The 22,567-nt window shown below is 44.3% G+C and overlaps 1 protein-coding gene across 2 annotated transcripts in view; it reads left to right on the forward strand.

Moving 5' to 3' along the window:
• Positions 1-20,587, forward strand: part of HMCES (5-hydroxymethylcytosine binding, ES cell specific) — a 28,854-nt gene extending 8,267 nt beyond the window's left edge. The window contains exons 3-7 of one of the 2 annotated variants that reach the window (XM_025376347.1): positions 3,546-3,689; positions 5,053-5,178; positions 12,716-12,897; positions 16,401-16,593; positions 19,049-20,587. In XM_025376347.1, coding sequence (XP_025232132.1) covers positions 3,546-3,689; positions 5,053-5,178; positions 12,716-12,897; positions 16,401-16,593; positions 19,049-19,285 — 882 coding nt within the window. In that variant the 3' untranslated portion in view covers positions 19,286-20,587. The remainder of the gene's footprint in view (positions 1-3,545; positions 3,690-5,052; positions 5,179-12,715; positions 12,898-16,400; positions 16,594-19,048) is intronic. The other variant, XM_025376349.1, reaches the window with a different exon arrangement.
• The last annotated feature ends 1,980 nt before the right edge of the window (positions 20,588-22,567 follow it).

Here is a 22,567-nt window from a genome sequence, read left to right on the forward strand (position 1 = left end):
GAAAGGTTGTTTGCTTGTTTGTTTGTTTTCTGCGTCACAGAGTCATAGAGTGCAGTGGCACAATCTCAGCTCAATGCAACCTGCACCTCCCGAGCTCAAGTGATTCTCATGCCTCAGACTCCTGAGTAACTGGGATTACAGGCACACGCCACCACGCCCAGCTACTTTTTGTGTTTTTAGGAAAGATGGGGTTTCGCCACATTGGCCAGGCTGGTCTCAAACTCCTGACTTCAGGTAATCCGCCCACCTCAGCCTCCCAAAGTGCTGGGATTACAGGCGTGAGCCACCATGCCTGGCTCAGAGTAAGGATTTTTGAACCAAGATCTCCTTACAAAGACCTTGCTCTTCCCTCTATACCAGAGATTGGCAATCTATGGTCCTCAGACCAAACCTGGCCTACTGCCTGTTTGTATAAAGTCTCATTAGACCACAGCTACTGTGGTTTGAATGTTTGTGTCCTTGAAAAATGTGTATGTTGAAATCCTAACCCCCAAGATGATGGTATTAGGAGGTAGGGCCTTTGGGAATCAGAGCCTTCATGATTGGGATTAGTGCCCTTATACAAGACACCCCAGAGAGCTAGCTCACCCCTTCCTCCGTGTGATGACATAGTGAGAAGGCACCATCTGTGAAGCAGAAAGTGGGCCCTCACCAGACACCAAATCTGCTGGCACCTTAATCCCAGCTTTCATAACTATGAGATAAATCATATAGTATCACTTGTGCCACATTCTGTTGGTTACAAGCCCGTCCAGATTCAGGGAATGAACATAGATTTCCAACTCTCAATGGGAGGAGTGTCAGATTTTACAACCATTTTTTGAAAACTGCCACAGACTTCTCACTAGTATCAGAAATTTAACACATGATCTTCATAAAACCTTTAATCAGCATTTTTTCTTCTCTGTTCAGTAGTACCATCATTATTTCACTCTTCTGGGCTTGAAAACTTAATCATCCTGCTTTTTTTTCATCCAAATCCATTTGTACTACAATTTCTTTCTTTTTTTTTTTTTTTTAATCTTTTGGATGTCACTGTTTTTCTTACTGCCATCACCAGACCCCTGAACCATTGTAGTAACACCCCAAAATGCACTCTCTGCTCACTGGTCTCTCCCAACCCAGAGTGTACTGTGCCATGAAGAATAATGGGTATGTGCTTCTTAATCTGTAGATTTCATCAAATTATCAAGGGGCCCATTACTTTAAAAAAATTTGACAACCATGCGTTGGGAGTCCCCAAGACTGCCCCCATATTTAGAGATTCATTAGAAGGACTAAGCATATAAGGCATATTGTGTATAAGGTTTATTAGTAAAAGGACACAGAATAGAATCAGCCAAGGGAAAAGACACTAGTAGAAATCTGGAAAAAGTCGTGCACAGGTTTCCTTATGTTCTCCTTCCTGTGGGAGGATACTCCAAGCATGTCATTTTCTCCAGCAACGAAAAATGTAGTAACGTATGTACAGTGTTTTTTTTGTTTTGTTTTGTTGTTTGTTTTTTTTGAGAGAAGGTCTTGCTGTATGGTCCAGGTCCTGGAGTGCAGTGGCTCAGTCACAGCTCACTAGCAGCCTCAACTTCCCAGGCTCAAGTGGTCCTCCTACCTCTGCCTTCTAAGTAGCTAGAACTACAGATGCATGCCACCACACCCGGATAATTTTTTTTTTTTTTTGGTAGGAACAGGAGTTTGCCATGTTGCCCAGGTTAGTATGTACAATGTTTATGCCCAGAGAAACCCATTAGAGACTCAGGGTCCAAGGTTTTTACTGGAGGCTGATCATGTAGGGCACTCTGCCTAGCAGGTACCAAAATTTCAGACTCCCAGAAGGAAAACAGGTGTTTGGCATAAACTTTATTGTTTACATAGACTAGGCAGAATAAACCACCCTTATGAGTTGGAGAAAGGTGAGAACACTCTCAAAATCTAGTTCTGAGATGTTAATCAAGGGCCAACCTTGTATATAGATTTTCCTAAAAATAGCATCCTCCAGTGCTTTGAGAGACCGAGGCAGGAAAATCGCTTGAGCCTAAGAGTTCGAAACCAGACCAGGCACGGTGACTCATGCCTGTAATCACAGCACTTTGGGAGGCTGAGGTGGTTGGATCACAAGGTCAGGAGCTCAATACCAGCCTGGCCAGTATGGTGAAACCCTGTCTTTAGTAAAAATGCAAAAATTAGCCAGGCGTGGTGGTGGAAGCCTGTAGTCCCAGCTACTCGGGAGGCTGAGGCAGGAGAATTGCTTGAACCCAGGAGGCAGAGGTTGCAGTGAGCCGAGATCATGCCACTGCACTCCAGCCTGGGCAACAAAGACTCCATCTCAAAAAAAAAAAAAAAAAAAATTCGAGACCTGCCTGAGGAACAAAGTAAGACCTCATCTTTACAAAATAGCTGAGCATGGTGGTGTGCACCTGTAGTCCCAGCTACTTGGGAGGCTGAAGCAGGAGGATCACCTGAGCCCAGGAGTTCAACGTTGCAGTGAGCTGTGATTGTGCCACTGCACTCCAGGCTGGGCAACAAAGTGAAACCTGTCTCTAAAAAACAAAAAAGTTTAAAGAAACTAAACCTCTTTGCATCCCTCTGCCTTATTCAAGCAGAATGTCTTACGTTCCAGTAAATATGAATGCTAAAAAACTCAAGTTACCTACATCATGATAAATCATTAAATTGTTTTTGGTTGGTTGTGGTGGCTCACAGCTGTAATCCCAACACTTTGGGAGGCCAAGGTGGGCAAATCACTTGAGCCCAGGAGTTCAAGACCAGCCTGGGCAACATAGTGAAACCCCATCTCTATAAACAATACAAAAATTAGCTGGGCATGGTAGCGTGTGTCTGTAGTCCCAGCTACTTGGCAAATCACTTGAGCCCAGGAGTTCAAGACCAGCCTGGGCAACATAGCAAAACCCCATCTCTATAAACAATACAAAAATTAGCTGGGTATGGTGGCATGTGTCTGTAGTCCCACCTACTTGGGAGGCTGAGGTGGGAGGATGACTTGAGCCCAGAAGGTAGAGGTTGCATTGAGCCAAGATTGCGCCACTGCACTCTAGCCTGGATGACAGAGCCAGACCTTATCTCAAAAACAGTAAAAAAATTGTTTTCAAGTAGATTCCCTTTTTAAAAATAATCTTGAATTCTTTTTTTTTTTTTTTTGAGACGGAGTCTTGCTCTGTAGCCCAGGCTGGAGTGCAGTAGCCGGATCTCAGCTCACTGCAAGCTCCGCCTGCCAGGTTCACGCCATTCTCCGGCCTCACCCTCCCTAGTAGGTGGGACTACAGGCGTCCGCCACCTCACCCGGCTAGGTTTTTTTGTATTTTGTAGTAGAGACGGGGTTTCACCGTGTTAGCCAGGATGGTCTCGATCTCCTGACCTCGTGATCCGCCCGTCTCGGCCTCCCAAAGTGCTGGGATTACAGGCTTGAGCCACCGCGCCTGGCCATAATCTTGAATTCTTTATATTTCAATACTACTAAATAATGTAATAAATACGTATGTTAAATTAGAATTTCATTATGATCTCCTCACTAGATCTTCTTTCCGTGGCAGGATGCAGACTCATCTGAGCGTATCATTGCTCCCATGCGCTGGGGCTTGGTGCCTTCTTGGTTCAAAGAAAGTGATCCTTCCAAGCTACAGTTCAATACTACCAACTGTCGTAGTGATACCATAATGGAGAAACGGTCATTTAAGGTAGGTGGCTGGTAGCTATTAGTGCCCTGTATACCTGAGAAATAAGGCTCCAAAGGGTGTTTCCATCCTAGCCTACAGATGACAACCAAAAATAAATAACATAAAAAAGAATGTTCCCCGTTGTTAATGTGGAATGCTATTTTGTTACTACATAACAAACCACACCAGAGAGTAGTGTGAAACAAAATGATAAACATTATCTCTATGTTCTCTGGGTTGACTGGGCTCATCTGGGCAGTTTTCACTTGGAAGTTCTCATGTTGCAATTAGATGGCAGCTGAGGCTGCTTGTCCAAGATGACTTCTTCACCCACATCTGACACTTCAGCTGGGATGACTAGAACAACTAGAAGGCTTTCCACATGCCTAACTCGAGGGTGTCAGGGTAGCCAGGCTTCTGTCATGGTGACTCATTTATCCCAGAGCTCATGATCCAACAGAGCAGGACAGAAGATACAAGGCTTTGTCTTATAGCATCACTTAATCTTGGCAGTCATACGGCATTACTTATGCTGTATTCTTTTATTATTGTTATTAGTATTATTATTATTTTTAATAGAAACAAAGTCTGGCTATGTTGCCTAGGCTGGTCTCAAACTCCTGGGCTCAAGTGATTCTCCTGTCTGGGCCTCCCAAAGTGCTGGGATTATAGGTGTGAGCTAGCATCCTGGCCTACTTCTGTTGCATTCTATGGGTTACACAGAGCCAGCCCAAATTCAGTGTGGGAGGTGTCTATGAAACGTGAATACTGGGAAGCATGCTTCATTGGGAAGGCACCTTTGAAGACTAGCTATCACAAGTACCTATTTGTTAGAAAAGAGGTGATTGCTTTTATGTACATTATTTAATCTTTTCAACATCTGTGTGAGTTATGACTTTCTTTATACATAAGAGAGGTACAGAGAAATTAAATAACTGTTTTAAGGTCATACATTGGCAGACCTCAGATTTTATGTATTTATTTGTTTGTTTTTTTTATTTATTTTGAGATAGAGTCTCATTCTTTCACCCAGGCTGGAGTGCAGTGGCACGATCTTGACTCACTGCTACCTCTGCCTCCCAAGTTCAAGTGATTCTCGTGCTTCAGCCTCCCAAGTAGCTGGGACTACAGGTGTGCACCACCATGCCCAGCTAATTTTTATATTTTTAGTAGAAATGGGGTTTCACCTTGTTGGCCAGACTGGTCTCAAACTCCTGACCTCAAGTGATCCTCCCATCTCGGCCTCCCAAAGTGTTGGGATTACAGCCGTGAGCCACCGCGCCTGGCCCAAACCTCAGATTTTAACTCAAGTTCGCCAAGTAATGGCAGTCTATGAAACATTATTGTATTACTAAGACCATATCTTGCTCACATTTTCCCTCAGGTGCCTCTGGGAAAGGGAAGACGCTGTGTCGTTTTAGCAGATGGATTCTATGAGTGGCAGCGATGTCAAGGAACAAACCAGAGGCAGCCGTACTTCATCTATTTTCCTCAAATCAAGACAGAGAAGGTATCATTATCAGCATTCACAATATATATTTGGAAAGGCACAGGGAAACAATCAAAGGACATTTTTTTCTTCCCTCGTAGTTTTATTTATTTGTTTTAAAATAACAGCTTTAGCCCAGTGCGGTGACTCATGCCTGTGATCCCAGCACTTTGGGAGCCCAACATGGGAAGACTGCTTGAGCCCAGGAGTTTGAGACCAGCCTGGTCAAGATGGCGAAACCCCGTTTCTACAAACAATACAAAACTAGCTGGGCATGGTGGCGTGCACCTGTAGTCCCAGCTACTTGGAAGGCTGAGGTGGGAGGATCGCTTGAACCCATGAGATAGAGGCCGCAATGAGCTATGGTCACACCACGGCACTGGGTGACAGAGAAAGAGTCTGTCAAAATAAAGTGAAATGAAATGAGCTCATTGAGAGATAATTTACCATAAAATTCACCTTTTTAAAATGTGCAATTCAGGAATGTTTTAGTATATTCAAAGTATGCAATTATTACCTCTATTTTTAGAATATTTTTGTCTCTAGAAGGAAACTCCATATCCATTAGCAATCACTCTTCATTCTCCACTATGCCCAGCCCCTGTCAAACACCAATCTACTTTCCATCTCTATGGATTTGCCTATTTTGGACATTACATAAAAATGGAATCATAGACTGTGTGGTCTTTTGTGACTGACTTCTTTGATTTAGCATAATGTTTTCAAGATTCATCCATGTTTGGCATGGATCAGCACTTCATTCCTTTTTGTAAAGATATACCACATTTTGTTAATTCATTCATCAGTTGATAGACACTTGGATTATTTCTACTTTTTGGTTATTATGAATAATGCTGCTATGAACATTCATTTACAAGTTTTTGCGTGGATACATGTTTTCATCTCTCTTGGATAGATGCCTAGGAGTGGAATTGCTAGGTCATATCATAACTCTATGTTTCCCTCATAAAACTTTCACTGTGGCTGGGCGCAGTGGTTCAGGCCACGCAGGTGGCTCATGCCTGTAATCCCAGCATTTTAGGAGGCCAAAGCAGGTGGATTGCTTGATCTCAGGAGTTCAAGATCAATCTGGGCAACATGGCTAAAACCCATCTCTACCAAAAATACAAAAACTTAGCTGGGCATGGTCTCAGCTACTTGGGAGGCTGAGGTGGGAAGATGACTTGAGCCCAGGAGGTGGAGGTTGCAGTGAGCCAAGATCGTGCCACTGTACTCCAGCCTGAGTGACAGAGTGAGACGCCATCTCAAAAACAAAACAAAAACTCTTTCACTGTAAGATACAATTTGAGCTATTCATGTTAAAACATTATCAGGAGATTGCAAACAAATCAGACATGCCAACCTCATGTTTTATTTTTAATTAGATTATTTAGTCTGACACTGCTAAAACACCTGAGTTCTTAGCAGTTTGCTTGTTAAAATTGGGAATTGTTTGTTCACCTGTCATCTCATTTTGAGGACTGGAAATAGTGTTACCGAGTAAAAAGGGACTTGCTACCCAATGTGCTAGAAGCCAATACCATGTCACTGAGTAGCTGGTCCCAGCTACTTGGCAGGCTGAGGTGGGATGATAGCTTGAGCCTGGGGTAGCAGGTGGAGGTTGCAGTGAGCCGAGATTGCACCACTGCACTCCAGCCTGGGTAACAGAGAAAAGGGTTTTTTTTGTTTTTTTTTTTGAGACAGAGTCTCACTCTGTTGCCCAGGCTGGAGTGCAGTGGCTGGATCTCAGCTCACTGCAAGCTCCGCCTCCCGGGTTTATGCCATTCTCCTGCCTCAGCCTCCCGCGTAGCTGGGACTACAGGTGCCCGCCACCTCGCCCAGCTAGTTTTTTTGTACTTTTTAGTAGAGACGGGGTTTCACCATGTTCGCCAGGATGGTCTCGATCTCCTGACCTTGTGATCCGCCCGTCTCGGCCTCCCAAAGTGCTGGGATTACAGGCTTGAGCCACCACGCCCGGCCAGAAAAGTTTTTTATTGCAAGTCGACTAACAAGAAGATAGGAGTCCAGCTCCTCTCTGTCTCCCTTGCTGGCTTTAAGGCAGTACTTTTATTAAAAAAAGGTTTAGGGAATGGATTCTAGGATTAGTAGGTGATTGGTGGAAGGAAAAGGGAGGCCTGGAAAGTCTTCACGTATGTGCAGTTATCTCTTCCTGCCTCCATATAGGTCTCATGTGCAAATTCAGGGGGAGTTAGTATGAAACGTGGTGGAAATTCAAGCTGTGATATAAGCAAGCTTGTTTTGCATATACTCTAGTCAGTTATATTGGTTCCAACCAATTCAGCGAGTTTTGTTATCTTACAGGCGGAGGGAGTTTCACTGTTTCAGCAAGTTGTTTCTTTTCTCATGTGCTATCCTATAAGCCCAAGAATTTAGTCATTGGTGTTTTTTTGTTGTTGTTTGTTTGTTTGTTTTTAACTCCTGGGGCACAGTTTCAGTAGTCAAGAGAGTTTGCTTCACTCTCAGAAAATCCCCTATCAGTGATGGGTGCACCAAAATCTCAGAAGTCACCACTAAAGAATTTATTCATATAACCAGATACCACCTGTTCCCCAGAAACCTATTGAAATGTAAATTAAAAAAGAAAATCCCGGCCGGGCGCGGTGGCTCAAGCCTGTAATCCCAGCACTTTGGGAGGCCGAGACGGGCGGATCACAAGGTCAGGAGATCGAGACCATCCTGGCGAACATGGCGAAACCCCGTCTCTACTAAAAAAATACAAAAAATTAGCCAGGCGAGGTGGCGGGCGCCTGTAGTCCCAGCTACTAGGGAGGCTGAGGCAGGAGAATGGCATGAACCCGGGAGGTGGAGCTTGCAGTGAGCTGAGATGAGGCCACTGCACTCCAGCTTGGGTGACAGAGCGAGACTCCGTCTCAAAAAAAAAAAAAAAAAAGAGAATCCCCTGTTTAGCCAATCTAGTAACACACAAATGATTTGGTACAAGACAAGATTAATTTATAAAAACATCTGTCAATTATAATAGCAAATATTAAGCACTTACTACAAGTCAGTTACTCTGTCTAGGAACTTAATGTATATTAGCTTAATATACATTAATTCTTTTTTTTTTTTTTTTTTTGAGACAGAGTTTCACTCTTGTTGCCCAGGATGGAGTGCAATGGTGTGGTGTCAGCTCACTGCAACCTCCACCTCCTGGGTTCAAGTGATTCTGCCTCGGCCTCCCGAATAGCTGGGATTACAGGTGCGCACCACCTTGCCCGGCTAATTTGTGTATTTTTAGTAGAGGCAGGGTTTCACCATGTTAACCAGGCTGTTCTCTAACTCCTGACCTCAGGTGATCCACCTGCCTCAGCACCCACCAAGTGCTAGGATTACAGGCATGAGCCACTGTGCCTGGCCGTGAACTTAATTTTTACACTACAGATAGTTGGGTTTTCCTTTTTGTTTCAGTCTGACAATCATTCTTTTAATTTGTGTTTAGAACATTTAATTTAATGTGTAATTATTGATGTGATTGGGTTAAAATCCATTGTTTTGCTAGTTTTCTATTTGTTCCATCAACTCTTTGTTCCTTTTCTCCTGATCTTTCTGTTTTTGGAATAATCTTTTATAATTGCATTTCGTCTCCATTATTGGCTTATTATTTTTACCTCTTTTTTTTTTTTTTTTTTTTGAGACGGAGTCTCGCTCTGTCGCCCAGGCTGGAGTGCAGTGGCCGGATCTCAGCTCACTGCAAGCTCCGCCTGCCGGGTTTACGCCATTCTCCTGCCTCAGCCTCTCGAGTATCTGGGACTACAGGCGCCCGCCACCTCGCCCAGCTAGTTTTTTTGTATTTTTTAGTAGAGATGGGGTTTCACCATGTTAGCCAGGTTGGTCTCGATTTCCTGACCTTGTGATCCGCCCGTCTCGGCCTCCCAAAGTGCTGGGATTACAGGCTTGAGCCACCGCGCCCGGCCTATTTTTACCTCTTAAAAATGTTTTTAGTAGTTGCCTTACAGCTTACAGTATACATTTTAAGTTAATAATATTCTGTCTTTATACACTACACTACCATTGAAAAGACCTTACAACAGTATTCTCCCAGTTCCTCCTGTCTTTTGGGCTACTGTTATGCATTTTATTTTTACATATGCTATAAACTTACAATACATTGCTATTATTTTGCTGTAGATGGTCAGTTATGTTTTAGAGTGGTAAAAAATAAAAGTCTGTACATGTACCTTCATTTTAGCCATTTTCATGGATCTTCACTTATTTGTATAGATCCAGTTTTCTCTCTGGTATTACAGTCCTTCTGCCTGAAGGACTTTAAGTTTTCTTGTGGTGTGGGTCTGCTGGTAATGAATTCTGATTTTTTTTTTTTTTGTCTGAAAAAGTATCTATTTATTTTTAAAAAGTCATCATGATGCTTTTTATTGAGATATAATTCACATATAATAAAATTCACCCTTTTAAAATGTACAGTGGTTTTTAGTATATTCAAAACCTTGGCCAGGCATGGTGGGTCACAGCTGTAAAATTAGCCATGCATGGTGGCTCATGCCTGTGGTCCCAGCTACTTGGGAGACTGAGGTGGGAATATCACATGCGCTTAGGAGGTCGAAGTTGCAGTGAGCAGAGATCACACCACTACACTCCACCCTGGGTGACAGAGCGAGACCCTGTCAAAAAAAAAAAAAAAAACCCACAAAATGTTTTGCAGCCATCATCACTAATTCCACAATACTGTTATCAACCCCAAATAAAACCATACCCATTAGTAGTCACTTTCCATACCTCCCTGTCTTTAACCCTTGGCAACCACTGTCTTTGTTTTTGAGAGGTATTTTTCACTGTGTATAAGATTCTGGGTTAGTGGTGTTTCGTTTTCTTTCAGTCCTGCAAAAAAATACACTTCATTGTCTCTGGCTCTCATAGTTTCTTTTGAGAAGTCTAGTGTATAACTGTCTTTTTTCTTTTGTATGTAATGTATAAATGTGTGCTTCTCTCACCGCCTTCCCCTCCACCCCTGCCTTTAAGATTTTCTCTTAGGGCAGCTGTTTGAATACATTGTGTGTACGTGTTTTGGCCTATTCTCTTTGCTGCTTGGATCTGCAGTTTGATATCTTTCATAATTTATGGAAATTTATTGGCTTTTTCTTCAAATATTTCTTCTGCCTGATTTTCTCTTTCTGGGATTCTAATGACACATGTTAGATGATTTAATTGTCCCATCGTTCTTGGATATTCTCTCCATTTTTCTTTCTTTTTTTCTCTGTTTCAGTTTGGCTAATTTTCATTGACTTTTTTTTTTTTTTTTTGAGATGAAGTCTCGCTCTGTCACCCAAGCTGGAGTACAGTGGTGCAATCTTGGCTCACTGCAACCCCTGCTTCCCAGGTTCATAAATTCTGCCTCAGCCTCCCAAGTAGCTGGGATTACAGGCACACACCACCATGCCTGGCTAATTTTTTTTTTTTTTTTTGTATTTTTAGTAGAGACGGGGTTTCATCGGGGTTTCATCATGTTGGCCAGGCGGGTCTTGAATGCCTGACCTCCCAGAGTGCTGGGATTACAGGCATGAGCCACTGCGCCTGGCCATTATTGACCTATCCTTAAGTTCACTGAGTCTTTCTTATAGTTTCTATCTCTCTGCTAAAATTCCTTATCTGTTCATGTATGTTGTCCACCTTTTCCACAAGAGTCTTTGACATTAATTTTACTTCAAGTTCTCTGATAATTTTAGCATCTGGGAAATGTAACCTCTTGAATCTGGTTCTATTAGTTTGTATATCTCTTGGTGGTTGATTGCTTTAGCTTTTTTTGTGTGTCTTGTAATTTTTTATTGTTGCCAGAGATGATATGTAGGACAGAGACTGAGATTAATAATATGTCTGGAAATTCTTCTATTAGGCCATTAATATATGAGGTTAAGTCAGTCTTGTCAGGAATTGAACTGGGTTTCAGCTTTGTTGTCATTACAGTGCCTTTGTTTGATCACAGGCTTTCAAGGGCTCTGGTGTTACCCATTGTTTAGGGTAAGGATTGACTTTCCAGAGGGTTTCTCAGCAGCCCTGCTCTCTTCAGTTGTTGGATTTTCCTGTGATCCTGTGCCTTAGACAGGGTCTTTCTTGTGCCCTTTTCCCTCTTCCAGAAGTAGACTGCTTCTGCTTGTCACTTAATGTTTGTCATCTAAACAGAGGTGGAGGCAGCTCTCCGTTCAGTCTGTCTTAGGCAGACCTGGCTCTGTGACTTAGTCTTCCCCAGGGCGTAGGGGGCTTTTTCTTTCTCTCCTTCCCCAGCCTCTGTGGGTCTTTACCTGTATCCTAGACGTGAAAGGGATTATTACCCTTTCCCTGGCAGCTTAAGACTTTTGCTCCTTAGGGAAAAGTGATTAGGTGAGGCAAGGGAGCTTGACTTTAAAGTATGCAACAGTGAGGATGGCTTCCTCCAGGCTCCTGCCCTGTCCCCAGTGTTTTTCGAGCACTGGCAACGTCCAAGAAGAAGAGCCTGTGAGCTGGTGCAGACTCCTCTGAGGTTTGCAGCTCCCAGGGATTCTGTACTATCCTACCAGCCCATACGCTGCTTGTAGAAATGTGATAATAACATTATCTGAATTCTTACCTGCTTGTATGAAGGCTTGTGTCTTCCTCCTGTTGCTGCCAATAAGCCAGTACTTGTGTCCCATTGCCCCTTGGAGGACCCTGTCTTTTCTTAAATTTCACGGAAATTGATCGACCTCACCTCTCTGATGAGTTTAAGAAAAGTTATGATTTTGCATATTATCCAGCTTTTTTCTTATTGTTAGAATACAAGTGATGTTCTTTCCAGCTTTCTACATTTTAGGCCTTGAATTGAGTTTTGAACGGCAAGTAGGAATTGGCATGAAATTCAATTCAATTAAGAAAGGGTGGGGGCCGGGCGCGGTGGCTCAAGCCTGTAATCCCAGCACTTTGGGAGGCCGAGACGGGCGGATCACGAGGTCAGGAGATCGAGACCATCCTGGCTAACACGGTGAAACCCCATCTCTACTAAAAATTACAAAAAACTAGCCGGGCAAGGTGGCGGGTGCCTGTAGTCCCAGCTACTCGGGAGGCTGAGCCAGGAGAATGGCATGAACCCGGGAGGCGGAGCTTGCAGTGAGCTGAGATCCGGCCACTGCACTCCAGCCTGGGTGACAGAGCAAGACTCCGTCTCAAAAAAAAAAAAAAAAGAAAGGGTGGGAAGGACATTTTGGGCAGAGGAAGATTGCTTCAGCAAGACACAGGAGCATGAAATTTCATGAGAGCTTCATTTACCAACAGCTGGTTTGGGTTCAAATTAACAATGTGAGTGATAGCTAGAATGGTGGGTCAGTTCACGGAAGGCCTAAATGTCCAGTGAAGGTGTTAAATTCTGAAAGTATTAAAGAGCCATGAATCTATAGCTTCAGTTGGCATTTGCCACCAACCTTCTTTCCTTTGTTGACAGAGGGGTTAGTAAGACATGGGCTGAATTACTTTTAAAATGATTTCCATGCTCTTGAGTCTGAAGTAGTACCCAACCTGCATGTAGAAGAAGTCTGCTGAGTGCATCTAATCTGCCCATATATTTTGCTTCCAGTCAGGTAGCACTGGTGCTGCAGATAGTCCTGAGAACTGGGAGAAAGTCTGGGACAACTGGAGGCTGCTGACAATGGCTGGGATCTTTGACTGCTGGGAGCCCCCAGAGGGAGGAGACGTCCTGTATTCCTATACCATCATCACAGTGGATTCTTGCAAAGGCTTGAGTGACATCCACCACAGGCAAGTCATACTTCTTACCCCTGGATCCAAAAGGATCCAAAGGAGAGTTTGTCCTCTGCTTTTAGGTAGCTTTAGAGAGTAGGAAACCAAGTCGTTTTACAAGGCAAAGTTACAATCAGTTTGACTTTAACATGACATACATTCCTAAAAATCACTGTACTATGTAAAAGGATAGAATAAAAACCACATAACTTAAGGAGAAAATGGGGTTGAGACAACACTTAAAATGTTGTCAGTGACACATTAAAAATAATGGAAACCTAATAAAACAGTAACACTGCTTTATTCATGTTAAGTGGTTAAGAAATAAATAAATATTACAGGCAGGGCACAGTGGCTCACGCCTGTAATCCCAGCACTTTGGGAGGCTGAGGTGGGTGGGTCACGAGGTCAGGAGATTGGGACCATCCTGGCTAACACGGTAAAACCCCGTCTCTACTAAAAATACAAAAACTAAATTAGCTGGGCGTGGTGGCGGGTGCCTGTAGCCCCAGCTACTTGGGAGACTGAGGTGAGAGAATGGCATGAACCTGGGAGGTGGAGCTTGCAGTGAGCTGAGCTCGTTCCACTGGACCCCAGCCTGGGCGACAGAATGAGATTCCATCTCAAAAAATAAGTAAATAAATACATAAATACATACTACAATAAATATGGCACTTTACCTTGACAAGACCTGAAGTTTGCTTGTGGAAGTGGGTGTTGGAAGAAATGCATCTCATGAGTTACTGTGAAGTTGTGGAAGGAAGGTTATGTAAAATTTTTTATCTTTTGCAGTCTTAAATCCTGGGGCACATTTTTTCTCCTTTGAACGTATTTCCTTTGAGGCATGCATTTGTAATAGATACTGTTTAATCAAAATTGAATATTTGATTCAATGTATAGCCTTCTCCAATTAACTTCTGTATCACTGCTAGAAATTCTTTAGCGGCATTTTCATCTGTACTTGTGGCTTCTCCCAATAGCAGAAAGCTTTGAAAATTGTCGCCATGTTCGAAACCAGTGAACTAACCACCACTAGCACCTAAAAGGAGCCACTTGTGGTATTTAAGGTTTTATTTATATATAGGTCTTATTTATATATTTTTTGTATAAACCTTATAGGTGCTTTTTTTTTTTTTTTGAGATGGAGTCTCACTCTTGTCGCCCAGGCTGGAATGCAATAGCGTGATCTCTGCTCATGCGACCTCCACCTCCCGAGTTCAGGCAATGATTCTCCTGCCTCAGCCTCCTGAGTAACTGGGATTACAGGCATGCACCACCATGCCTGGCTGATTAGGTGCTTATTTTTATATTTATTTTTTCAGTCACTGAGCAGAGGTCAAATGTAGTTGCTTGTTTATATATAAATAAGTGCTTTCTCTCTCTTTTTTTTTTTCCTTGAGACAGAGTTCTGCTCTTGTGCCCCAGGCTAGAGCACAATGGTGCAATCTCAGCTCACTGCAACCTCCGCCTCCCAGGTACAAGTGATTCTCCTCCCTCAACCTCCCGAGTAGCTGGGATTATAGGCATGTGCCACCATGCCCGGCTAATTTTGTATTTTTTTTTTTTTAGTAGAGACGGGGTTTCTCCATGTTGGTCAGGCTGGTCTCGAACTCCCGACCTCAGGTGATCCGCCCGCCTCGGCCTTCCAAAGTGCTGGGATTACAGGCGTGAGCCACGGCGCCCAGCCAAATGCTTTCTCTTTGTGAGAAAGGTTCCAATTTTTTTTTTTTTTTTTGGCACTCAGTCCATATGCTAAAGAATCTCTCCATTGCTTCTACTCTTTTAGGCCTGGTTAGTGTTGACTTCGGAGTAATTCTTTTTTTTTTTTTTTTCTTTTGAGACAGCGTCTTGCTCCATCGCCCAGGCTGCAGTGCAGTGGTGCGATATCGGGTCACTGCAAGCTCCGCCTCCCAGGTTCACACCATTCTCCTGTCTCAGCCTCCTGAGTAGCTGGGACTATAGGCGCACGCCGCCACGCCCGGCTAATTTTTTGTATTTTTAGTAGAGATGGGGTTTCACCGTGTTAGCCAGGATGGTCTCGATCTCCTGACCTTGTGATCTGCCCGCCTCGGCCTTCCAAAGTGCTGGGATTACAGGCGTGAGCCACCGCGCCCAGCCAGAGTACTTCTTGAAGTTGTTCCAGCCATGGTCATTTTGATTTATTTTTTTGTAGCATTATCACTGATGTGGACTCCTTGATATCCTTTGCTCGGGAAATAATCACGTTCTGATTTTTATTCCAGGATTCTTTACTATTTCAAGCTTCTCTTCAATATTTAAAATGTTTCCATTCACATGCACTGCCTACCATGTTTTGAGCCAGGAAACTTAGACATGTTTGAGATGTTAAATGTGTGTCTTTTTATATATATAGAAAAGTTCAGAAAGGCAAAAGAAGAGCAAAACACAATTTTGTGAAGTAGTATGTAGTGAGCAAAAGTAGCAGTCAGTGTTTGAGATGTATGCACTTTGTGTATTTCTACAAGGCTCAGTTCAGCTGGGTGCAGTTTTCTGTATTCACCTTGTGTTTCTCACAGATGAAACTGCATAAGCAAACACAAAATTTGCATTGTGCTCCAATTACTCTCTAATATATCAGTGGCACTGGAACAGATTTGCATTTTAAACATAAGCATTGGCAAAACTGACTATACTTGTATTCGACCTTTATAATTTTTGCCAGAGCTGAGTACTCCCTGAAGTGATTTTTTGGAGTTCTCCTGAAAAGAATGCAGTGTGACATCTGTCAGGATTACCTGCTTTAGCCTTGTCGTAGGTTATATCTGTGAAAATATGCTTTCATGTGATATAGTTCTCTTGTAGTAATTAACCTTTAAAAATTACATTTCATTTAATCTAAATCACCATTCATTTAAAAATGTACCATTGTTTTATGTTACAGTGTTTAACATTATTTTTTATGTTATATATATGTTTAGGAGACAAATGAACATTTGTCTGTATCTGAATCAACTGTACCACCCAATAAAGTGTGTGCCACACTTTGCATTGACTGGGACATAAAACTGGAAGCTAAACCTAGTATATTTTCCTTACGTCCTCTGGGTACCCAGGAGTCATGTTTCACACCTTCTCTGCTTTTCTGACACATCATTTCCTTTTGTTCACAATTTTCTTAGTGTAAGTCTTTGAGAGGTGGTGAGGCTTGAGATTACTTTTGATAGACAAGTTTTCAAGAACTATTTTCCCTGCATTCTAGGCTGGAGTGTCATAGAAAGTTTACCAGTTTGCTAGAGTGGACACTGGAGTACCCTAGACCAGTCATAGTACTCATCACTGTCTTTGCCATGAAACTTTATAACGTGGCTCTCCAGGTGTTGAATCTGGTGCCCTGTCACCCTGTGCTCAGGGAACACATGGCAGCAATCAGCATGTGAAGCGCAGAGGGAGGGCGGGCTCCCCTTCTGATATCTGAGCTATCAGCTGACTCAAGTCTCTCTCCCTTCTCTCCTTATTCTCACGCTACCTCTCCCAACCATTGTCTTGACTTCCCTGACCAGGATGCCTGCCATATTAGATGGAGAGGAGGCAGTTTCTAAATGGCTTGACTTTGGTGAAGTCTCAACTCAGGAAGCTCTGAAATTAATCCACTCGACAGAGAACATCACCTTCCATGCAGTCTCTTCTGTGGTGAACAACTCGCGAAACAATACTCCTGAGTGTCTGGCTCCTGTCGACTTGGTGGTCAAAAAGGTAGGGGCCTGTGACTGGTACAGTCCTTTTTGAGCTTTCTGTCTTCTGTCAGTGTGCCTTTCTTTTAGGATGTGGCCTTTTATGATTAGCCCTTTAATTTGGACCATCAAAAGCTCTCATGCCCCTTGTACACGGCAAGGTAATGTAGAGCAGCGATTCTCAAACCTGGCTATGACTCAGAGTTCCCAGGAGAAGAACTGTTTCAAAATGTAAATGCTAGACCCTATCCAGACATCCTGAATCAACATTTAGAGCTAGGCTTGGGCTTTTGTATAATTAAGAAGCTTCAGGCCGGGCACAGTGGCTTACACCTGTAATCCCAGCACTTTGGGAAGCTGAGGTGGGTGGATCACGAGGTCAAGAGATCGAGACCATTCTGGCCAACATGGTGAAACCCAGTCTCTACTAAAAATATAAAAATTAACTGGGCATGGTGGCCCATGCCTGTAATCGCAGCTACTTGGGAGGCTGAGGCAGGAGAATCACTTGAACCCAGGAAGTGGAGGTTGCAGTGAGCTGAGATCGGGCCACTGCACTCCAGCTTGGTGACAGAGTGAGACTCCGTTTCAAAAAAAAAAAAGCTTCAGCTGGGTGCAGTGGCTCATGCCTGTAATCCCAGCACTTAGAAGGCAGAGGTAGGAGGGTAGCTTTACCCCAGGAGTTCCAGACCTGCCTGGGCAATATAGTGAGACCCCGTTCTCCACAAAAAGGGAAAAAAAAAAAAAAGCTTCTTTGATGAAATGAGTCTGATAAACCAAGTTTGAGGACTTCTAATCTAGACAGTGATTGTGAGAAAGACAAAGGAGCCCTTGACCATATTGTGTCTCCATCCCCAACCAGCTGTGATTTTTGGTGTCTCTTTTCTGTATCTTTGCTTTCTGAACTACAAGTTGGAGGAGCTCCAGTCCTTAGTCTCCTTCAGGAGGATTTGAGAGCATTCCTACCGTGAACCTTAACTTCTTAGAATCAGCAAGGATCCAGAGGGTGTATTTTAGGGAGGGAAGGCAAACAAGCAGTAGGCCTGCAGTGGGGAGAGAAGTTCCAGAGCAAAAAGCTGGTCCCCACTGACATTTGTGGGTAAGGGTTTAGGAGTAGCGATTGTTTTTAGGTGGCATGGAGGGACTTAAAGTAGGACATACTTGGAATGTTCCAAGAATAGACATTTTAGAATGCCGTGTTAAGGATGATTGTTAGAACAGCTAGCTGTCCCCTCTCTATTTTTCTTAAAGTTTTTTCCATACCCACAGTCAGTGTCATCTTTTTTTCTTTTGTCATGATTCTGATAAACTCCTGCAACTGTGGCACTTTTTAAAAATTAGATAACTCTAAAACTAATTCTATATACAGGTTGAATATCCCTATCCAAAATGCTTGGGAACAGAAGTGTTTTAGATTTTGAATTTTTTCAAATTTTGGAATATTTGCATTATATACTTCCTAGCTGAATATCCCAAATCTGAAATGTACCAACAAGCATTTCCTTTCAAAGTCATGTAAGCACTCAAAAAGTTTAGGATTTTGAAGCATTTTGGATCTTGGATTTTCAGGGTTAGGATGCTCAACCTGTATTCATTTTGGACTAGACACTGCCCATTTCTGCCATGATCTGTTTTTTTTCTTTTTCCTTTTTAGAGACAGGGTCATGCTCTGTTGCCCAGGCTAGACTGCAGTGGCATGATCATAGTTCACCGTAGCCTCGAACTCCTGGGCTCAAACGATCCTCCCACCTCAGCCTCCCAGGTAGCTCAGCCTACAAGCGTACACCACCATGCCTGACTCATTTTTTAAATTTTTTATAGAGATGGGGTCTTCCTATGTTTCCTAGGCTGTTCTCAAACTCATGGGCTTGATATTCCCACCTCAGCCTCCGAAAGTGCTGGGATTACAGGCATGCACCACTGCACCTAACCCTGTCATGGTGTTTACTCCAAAAGATGTCACATTCTGGAGAGATGGCATTGTGCCAATTCAGAACCTTTCAGTTCAGGGTTGGGGTGTGATGTAAAGCAAGCCAATAGGGAGTAGTGACAGTCAAGCAGAGGTTGTACAGATTGTCTGCACAAAGAGGAAACAATGTAGCCATATCACAGTGGCTGTTAGAAATTCTTCTATATCTCTCCAGTCTCATTTTCCAACACTCCCCCTGGGTCATGCTGAATTACATTCTTTTCCCTGAGAATGCTTCATTCTCTGCACATTTGGAATGCCTTTTAGTTCTCTTCTCTGGCTGGTCCCACACAATCCTCTGTGAAACCTTCTCTAAGAGCTGCTTTCCTGCCCCTTAGAGCATACTCCTCTCTTTCCACTCTTTACTGGTGGGCCCCAACTGGCCCTTAGTAACATTTTCCAAGCCTGGGTAAGTACCTAATGCCTCTTCCCCTTTTTCTTCCCTGGGACTTGGCCTTTTCCCAAAAGCTTGAGCTGAATGGTTTGAGCTTTTTCCTCTTTCTCCTAGGAGCTCAAGGCAAGTGGCAGTAGCCAGAGGATGTTGCAGTGGCTGGCCACAAAGTCACCCAAAAAAGAAGACTCAAAAACACCTCAAAAGGAAGAGTCAGATGTTCCCCAGTGGTCCAGTCAGTTCCTGCAGAAGAGTTCACTCCCCACCAAGAGAGGCACTGCAGGACTCCTAGAGCAATGGCTGAAGCGAGAGAAGGAAGAGGAACCTGTGGCCAAGCGTCCTTACAGCCAGTGACACAGGACTTTCAGAGACCAAGGCCAGGGTCTGCCTCACTGCTGTTCTGATAATAGGTTCTTACATTGTATGTGTGTGTGTTTGCTTTGGGAGGAGGTGGCACTGTGTTGACAGTTGTGGGCTCTTGGGGAAGTAGCCTTTTTGGCCATGAGTAGGAGCCCCTAGTGGGGCTGGTGGACAGCTTTGGAAGAGGTGTCCTGTTGCTGTCACCAGCCATGTGGGCCCTATAGGGGCACTGTGCCTGCTGCCCTTTTCCTGGCAGGGCTGGTGGAGTCTTCCCTCAAAGCATGCTTTACCCAGTTGGGAAGTCTCTGCCCTGATCTGGTACTCCTTGTAGTAAGCTATTTTCTGCTCAGCTACTGGGCTCTTTCAGTTTTTTAGAATAAGTTCTTAAAATGTATTTTTTTCCTGAATAAATTATGTTAGGTAAACTTCTGCCTACATTTTGGAAAATGATGCTGGTGGGGAAAGTTCTGGATCTTACTTGCTTTTCTTCTAGAATCAGTCCTCAGGAATGGGTTTTGTCACAAACGGGGCATGGGGGCTTTCTGAGGAAATAACTACAAGTCTTGGTTGGGCTCCTTATTATGTTTCTTTTTATTTCAGTCTTGATACTTGCAAGTTGTCTGAATCCTTTAGCTTCAAACCAGCCTGAGTTGAGTGCTTGACACAGCAGAACCTGTCCTTACCACAGGTGGGAAGGAAAGGACCAGTTTCTAGCCGTGTCGGGCCACTCCTCTTTTAAGGATCTAGAAGGGAGGCATTCACAAAAGCTGCCCCAGCAGCGTTCGAAATGACCAGGAGGACTGGGCGGCGCCGAGCCCAGAACGCTCCTGGCGCAGCCTTGGCTGCGGCGACCGCACCGATTGCTACTAGTGCGGGGGTGGTGCAGGCCCCAGTCTGTATGCAAATCAGGGATCAGAAGATCGGAATTTCCACCAATCAGCGGGAAGCCTCGGCCCCGTAACTGTTAATGGGAGACAGCAGCGCCACGCCACAGGCTTTTCCGCTGGAAGGGTGGGGGGCCAGGTGGGGCTCTCGCCCTGACCCTTCCCCGAGGCCCGCCCTCCTCGCCTTTTCTCTAAATTCCTCTTTTGAGTGCCCTCCCTTCCGGTTGAGAGGTGGGGGTTGGCCCGTAGTTACACACTTAGTCACCCCGCACTGTGAAGATGGGGCCTCCCTTGTGAACTGATTTGCGTGGGATTTGGTTGTTTTATTAAGAGATTTTAAAAATTTAGATGAGTTACTAGTATGACTGTTTGGTCGTATTTGCTTCCAGTTTAATAAATGACAAAAATGAAATTCCCTTTGTTTTTCATTACCATCTCCCCACTGTTTCTCATGGTTGCAAATTAGTTTGGTGAGGTATTTCCATTTTAACATGAAAGAATATAATGCCTGCAGGGGCTCGTTTCCTTTTCATTCAGGTTTTTATACTTTCATATAAATGTGATGTTAGAAACAAATCCTGGCCGGGCGAGGTGGCTCACTCCTGTAATCCTAGCACTTTGGGAGGCCAAGGTAGGTGGATCACCTGAGGCCAGGAGTTCAAGACCAGCCTGGCCAACATGGTGAAACCCTGTCTCTACTAAAATACAAAAATTAGTCGAGCATGATGGTGGGTGCCTGTAATCCCAGCTACCTGGGAGACTGAGACAGGAGAATCGCTTGAACCCGGGAGATGGTGGTTGTAGTGAGCCGAGATCATGCCACTGCACTCCAGCCTGGGCAGCTGAGCAGGACTCCATCTGAGGGAAAAAAAAAAAAGCAAGTCCTTACATCTGAGAGCATGCAGTATCATTTTATGAGTTTCAGGTTTACATAAACTGAAGGGCATTCTGCAACTTCTTTTTCTCTAAGTCATCGGCTTTACTAGGTATTGCCAAATTGCTCTCCAAATTTTCATGTATTTCAGGGGCATAAAAATCTTCATTTTCCCACCTTGCCAACATTGAATCCTGCTTACTAGAGCAATGGAGCATCTTCCCCTGTCTTCTGTTCTTAGTCAAATCTCAGGGACCAAACAGGGTAGTTCCTACCTGCCTGTCTGGGTGTGGCCAGGTGGAGCCAGGCCCTCTACCATTCTCTGGAGCAGGTGGGGGCAGGCCTAGGATGTGGCCATCTGGCCCCTCTGCTTGGCTCGCAGATAGCAGTCCTTCCCATCTCCCTCCCTTTCACCCTCTAGCAGTGACCAGGCTTGGCTCTAAGCCTTAAGGGTATGCTTCCCTGCACTGTAGTCTTAGAGGAGGCAGAGGGTCCCTGGGATTTCTGGTCCTGATGGATACAGGTGCCTGCCCCTCAGTCCTGTCTGCAGTCCATGTTAATCCATTGTCTCATGCAAGGCTTATATACCTAAAGCTGAACCCTGCTTTGTATAGAAGTGGAAGCAGACCCAGGCAAGCAAATATGGCTTGACATAGATAAGTTAAGGACAAGTCCACAGGACTCCTGACTTGGGAGGAGTGTATCAGCTTGGGGAAGTTGGATGAGATTTTGCTTGTTGCCAAGAAGAGCCCAGAGGGTGGGTGTTGTGGGGGGAACCAGAGGCAATAAGTGAGACCTCAGACTCCTAGATTCCTGGGCCTGTAGAAACTCGCCATTCTTACCTGGGCCTCTTTCTTCTCAACCAGAGTGAGAAACAAGTGATGGGAAGGGTTGAACTTCATTACCTGGGGATAGGAGCTTTGGCTCAGGCTCCTCTGAGGACTCTCCACCTGAGAGGGTCCTCAGTACACACAAACCTTTTTTTTCCCGCCCCCCCCCCCCACCCCGAAACAGGGTCTTGCTCTGTCACCCAGGCTGAAGTGAAGTGGCGTGATCTTGGCTCACTGCAACCTCTACCTCCTGGGCTCAAGTGATTCTCCCATCTCAGCTTCCCAAGTAGCTGGGACTACAGATGCATGCCACCACACCCAGCTAATTTTCATATTTTTTGTAGAGATGGGAGTCTCACTATGTTGCCCAGGCTGATCTCAAACTCCTGGGCTCAAGCGATCCTCCTGCCCTTGGCTTCCGAAAGTGCTGGGATTAAAGGTGTGAACCATGGCACCACCCAACCCCCTGTCCTACCACAGAAAGTTGTAAAAGGCAGAGTCTTTCACAGTCCCTAACCAAGGCAGCCAGAAGAAGGATAGGGGATGGGAGAGCCAAGAAGAGGTGAGCAAGAAAAGTAGCCTCTGTGAGGGCATATTTATAGGATGCACTGGGCAAGGCTCTGGGGTCCTAATGACAACCCTCTATGGAGAGGTTGTTACCCAGGTGTAGATGCTCAGCACTGGCCGA

Source organism: Theropithecus gelada, chromosome 2 (genome assembly GCF_003255815.1).
Source record: "Theropithecus gelada isolate Dixy chromosome 2, Tgel_1.0, whole genome shotgun sequence".
Lineage (NCBI taxonomy): Eukaryota > Metazoa > Chordata > Mammalia > Primates > Cercopithecidae > Theropithecus > Theropithecus gelada.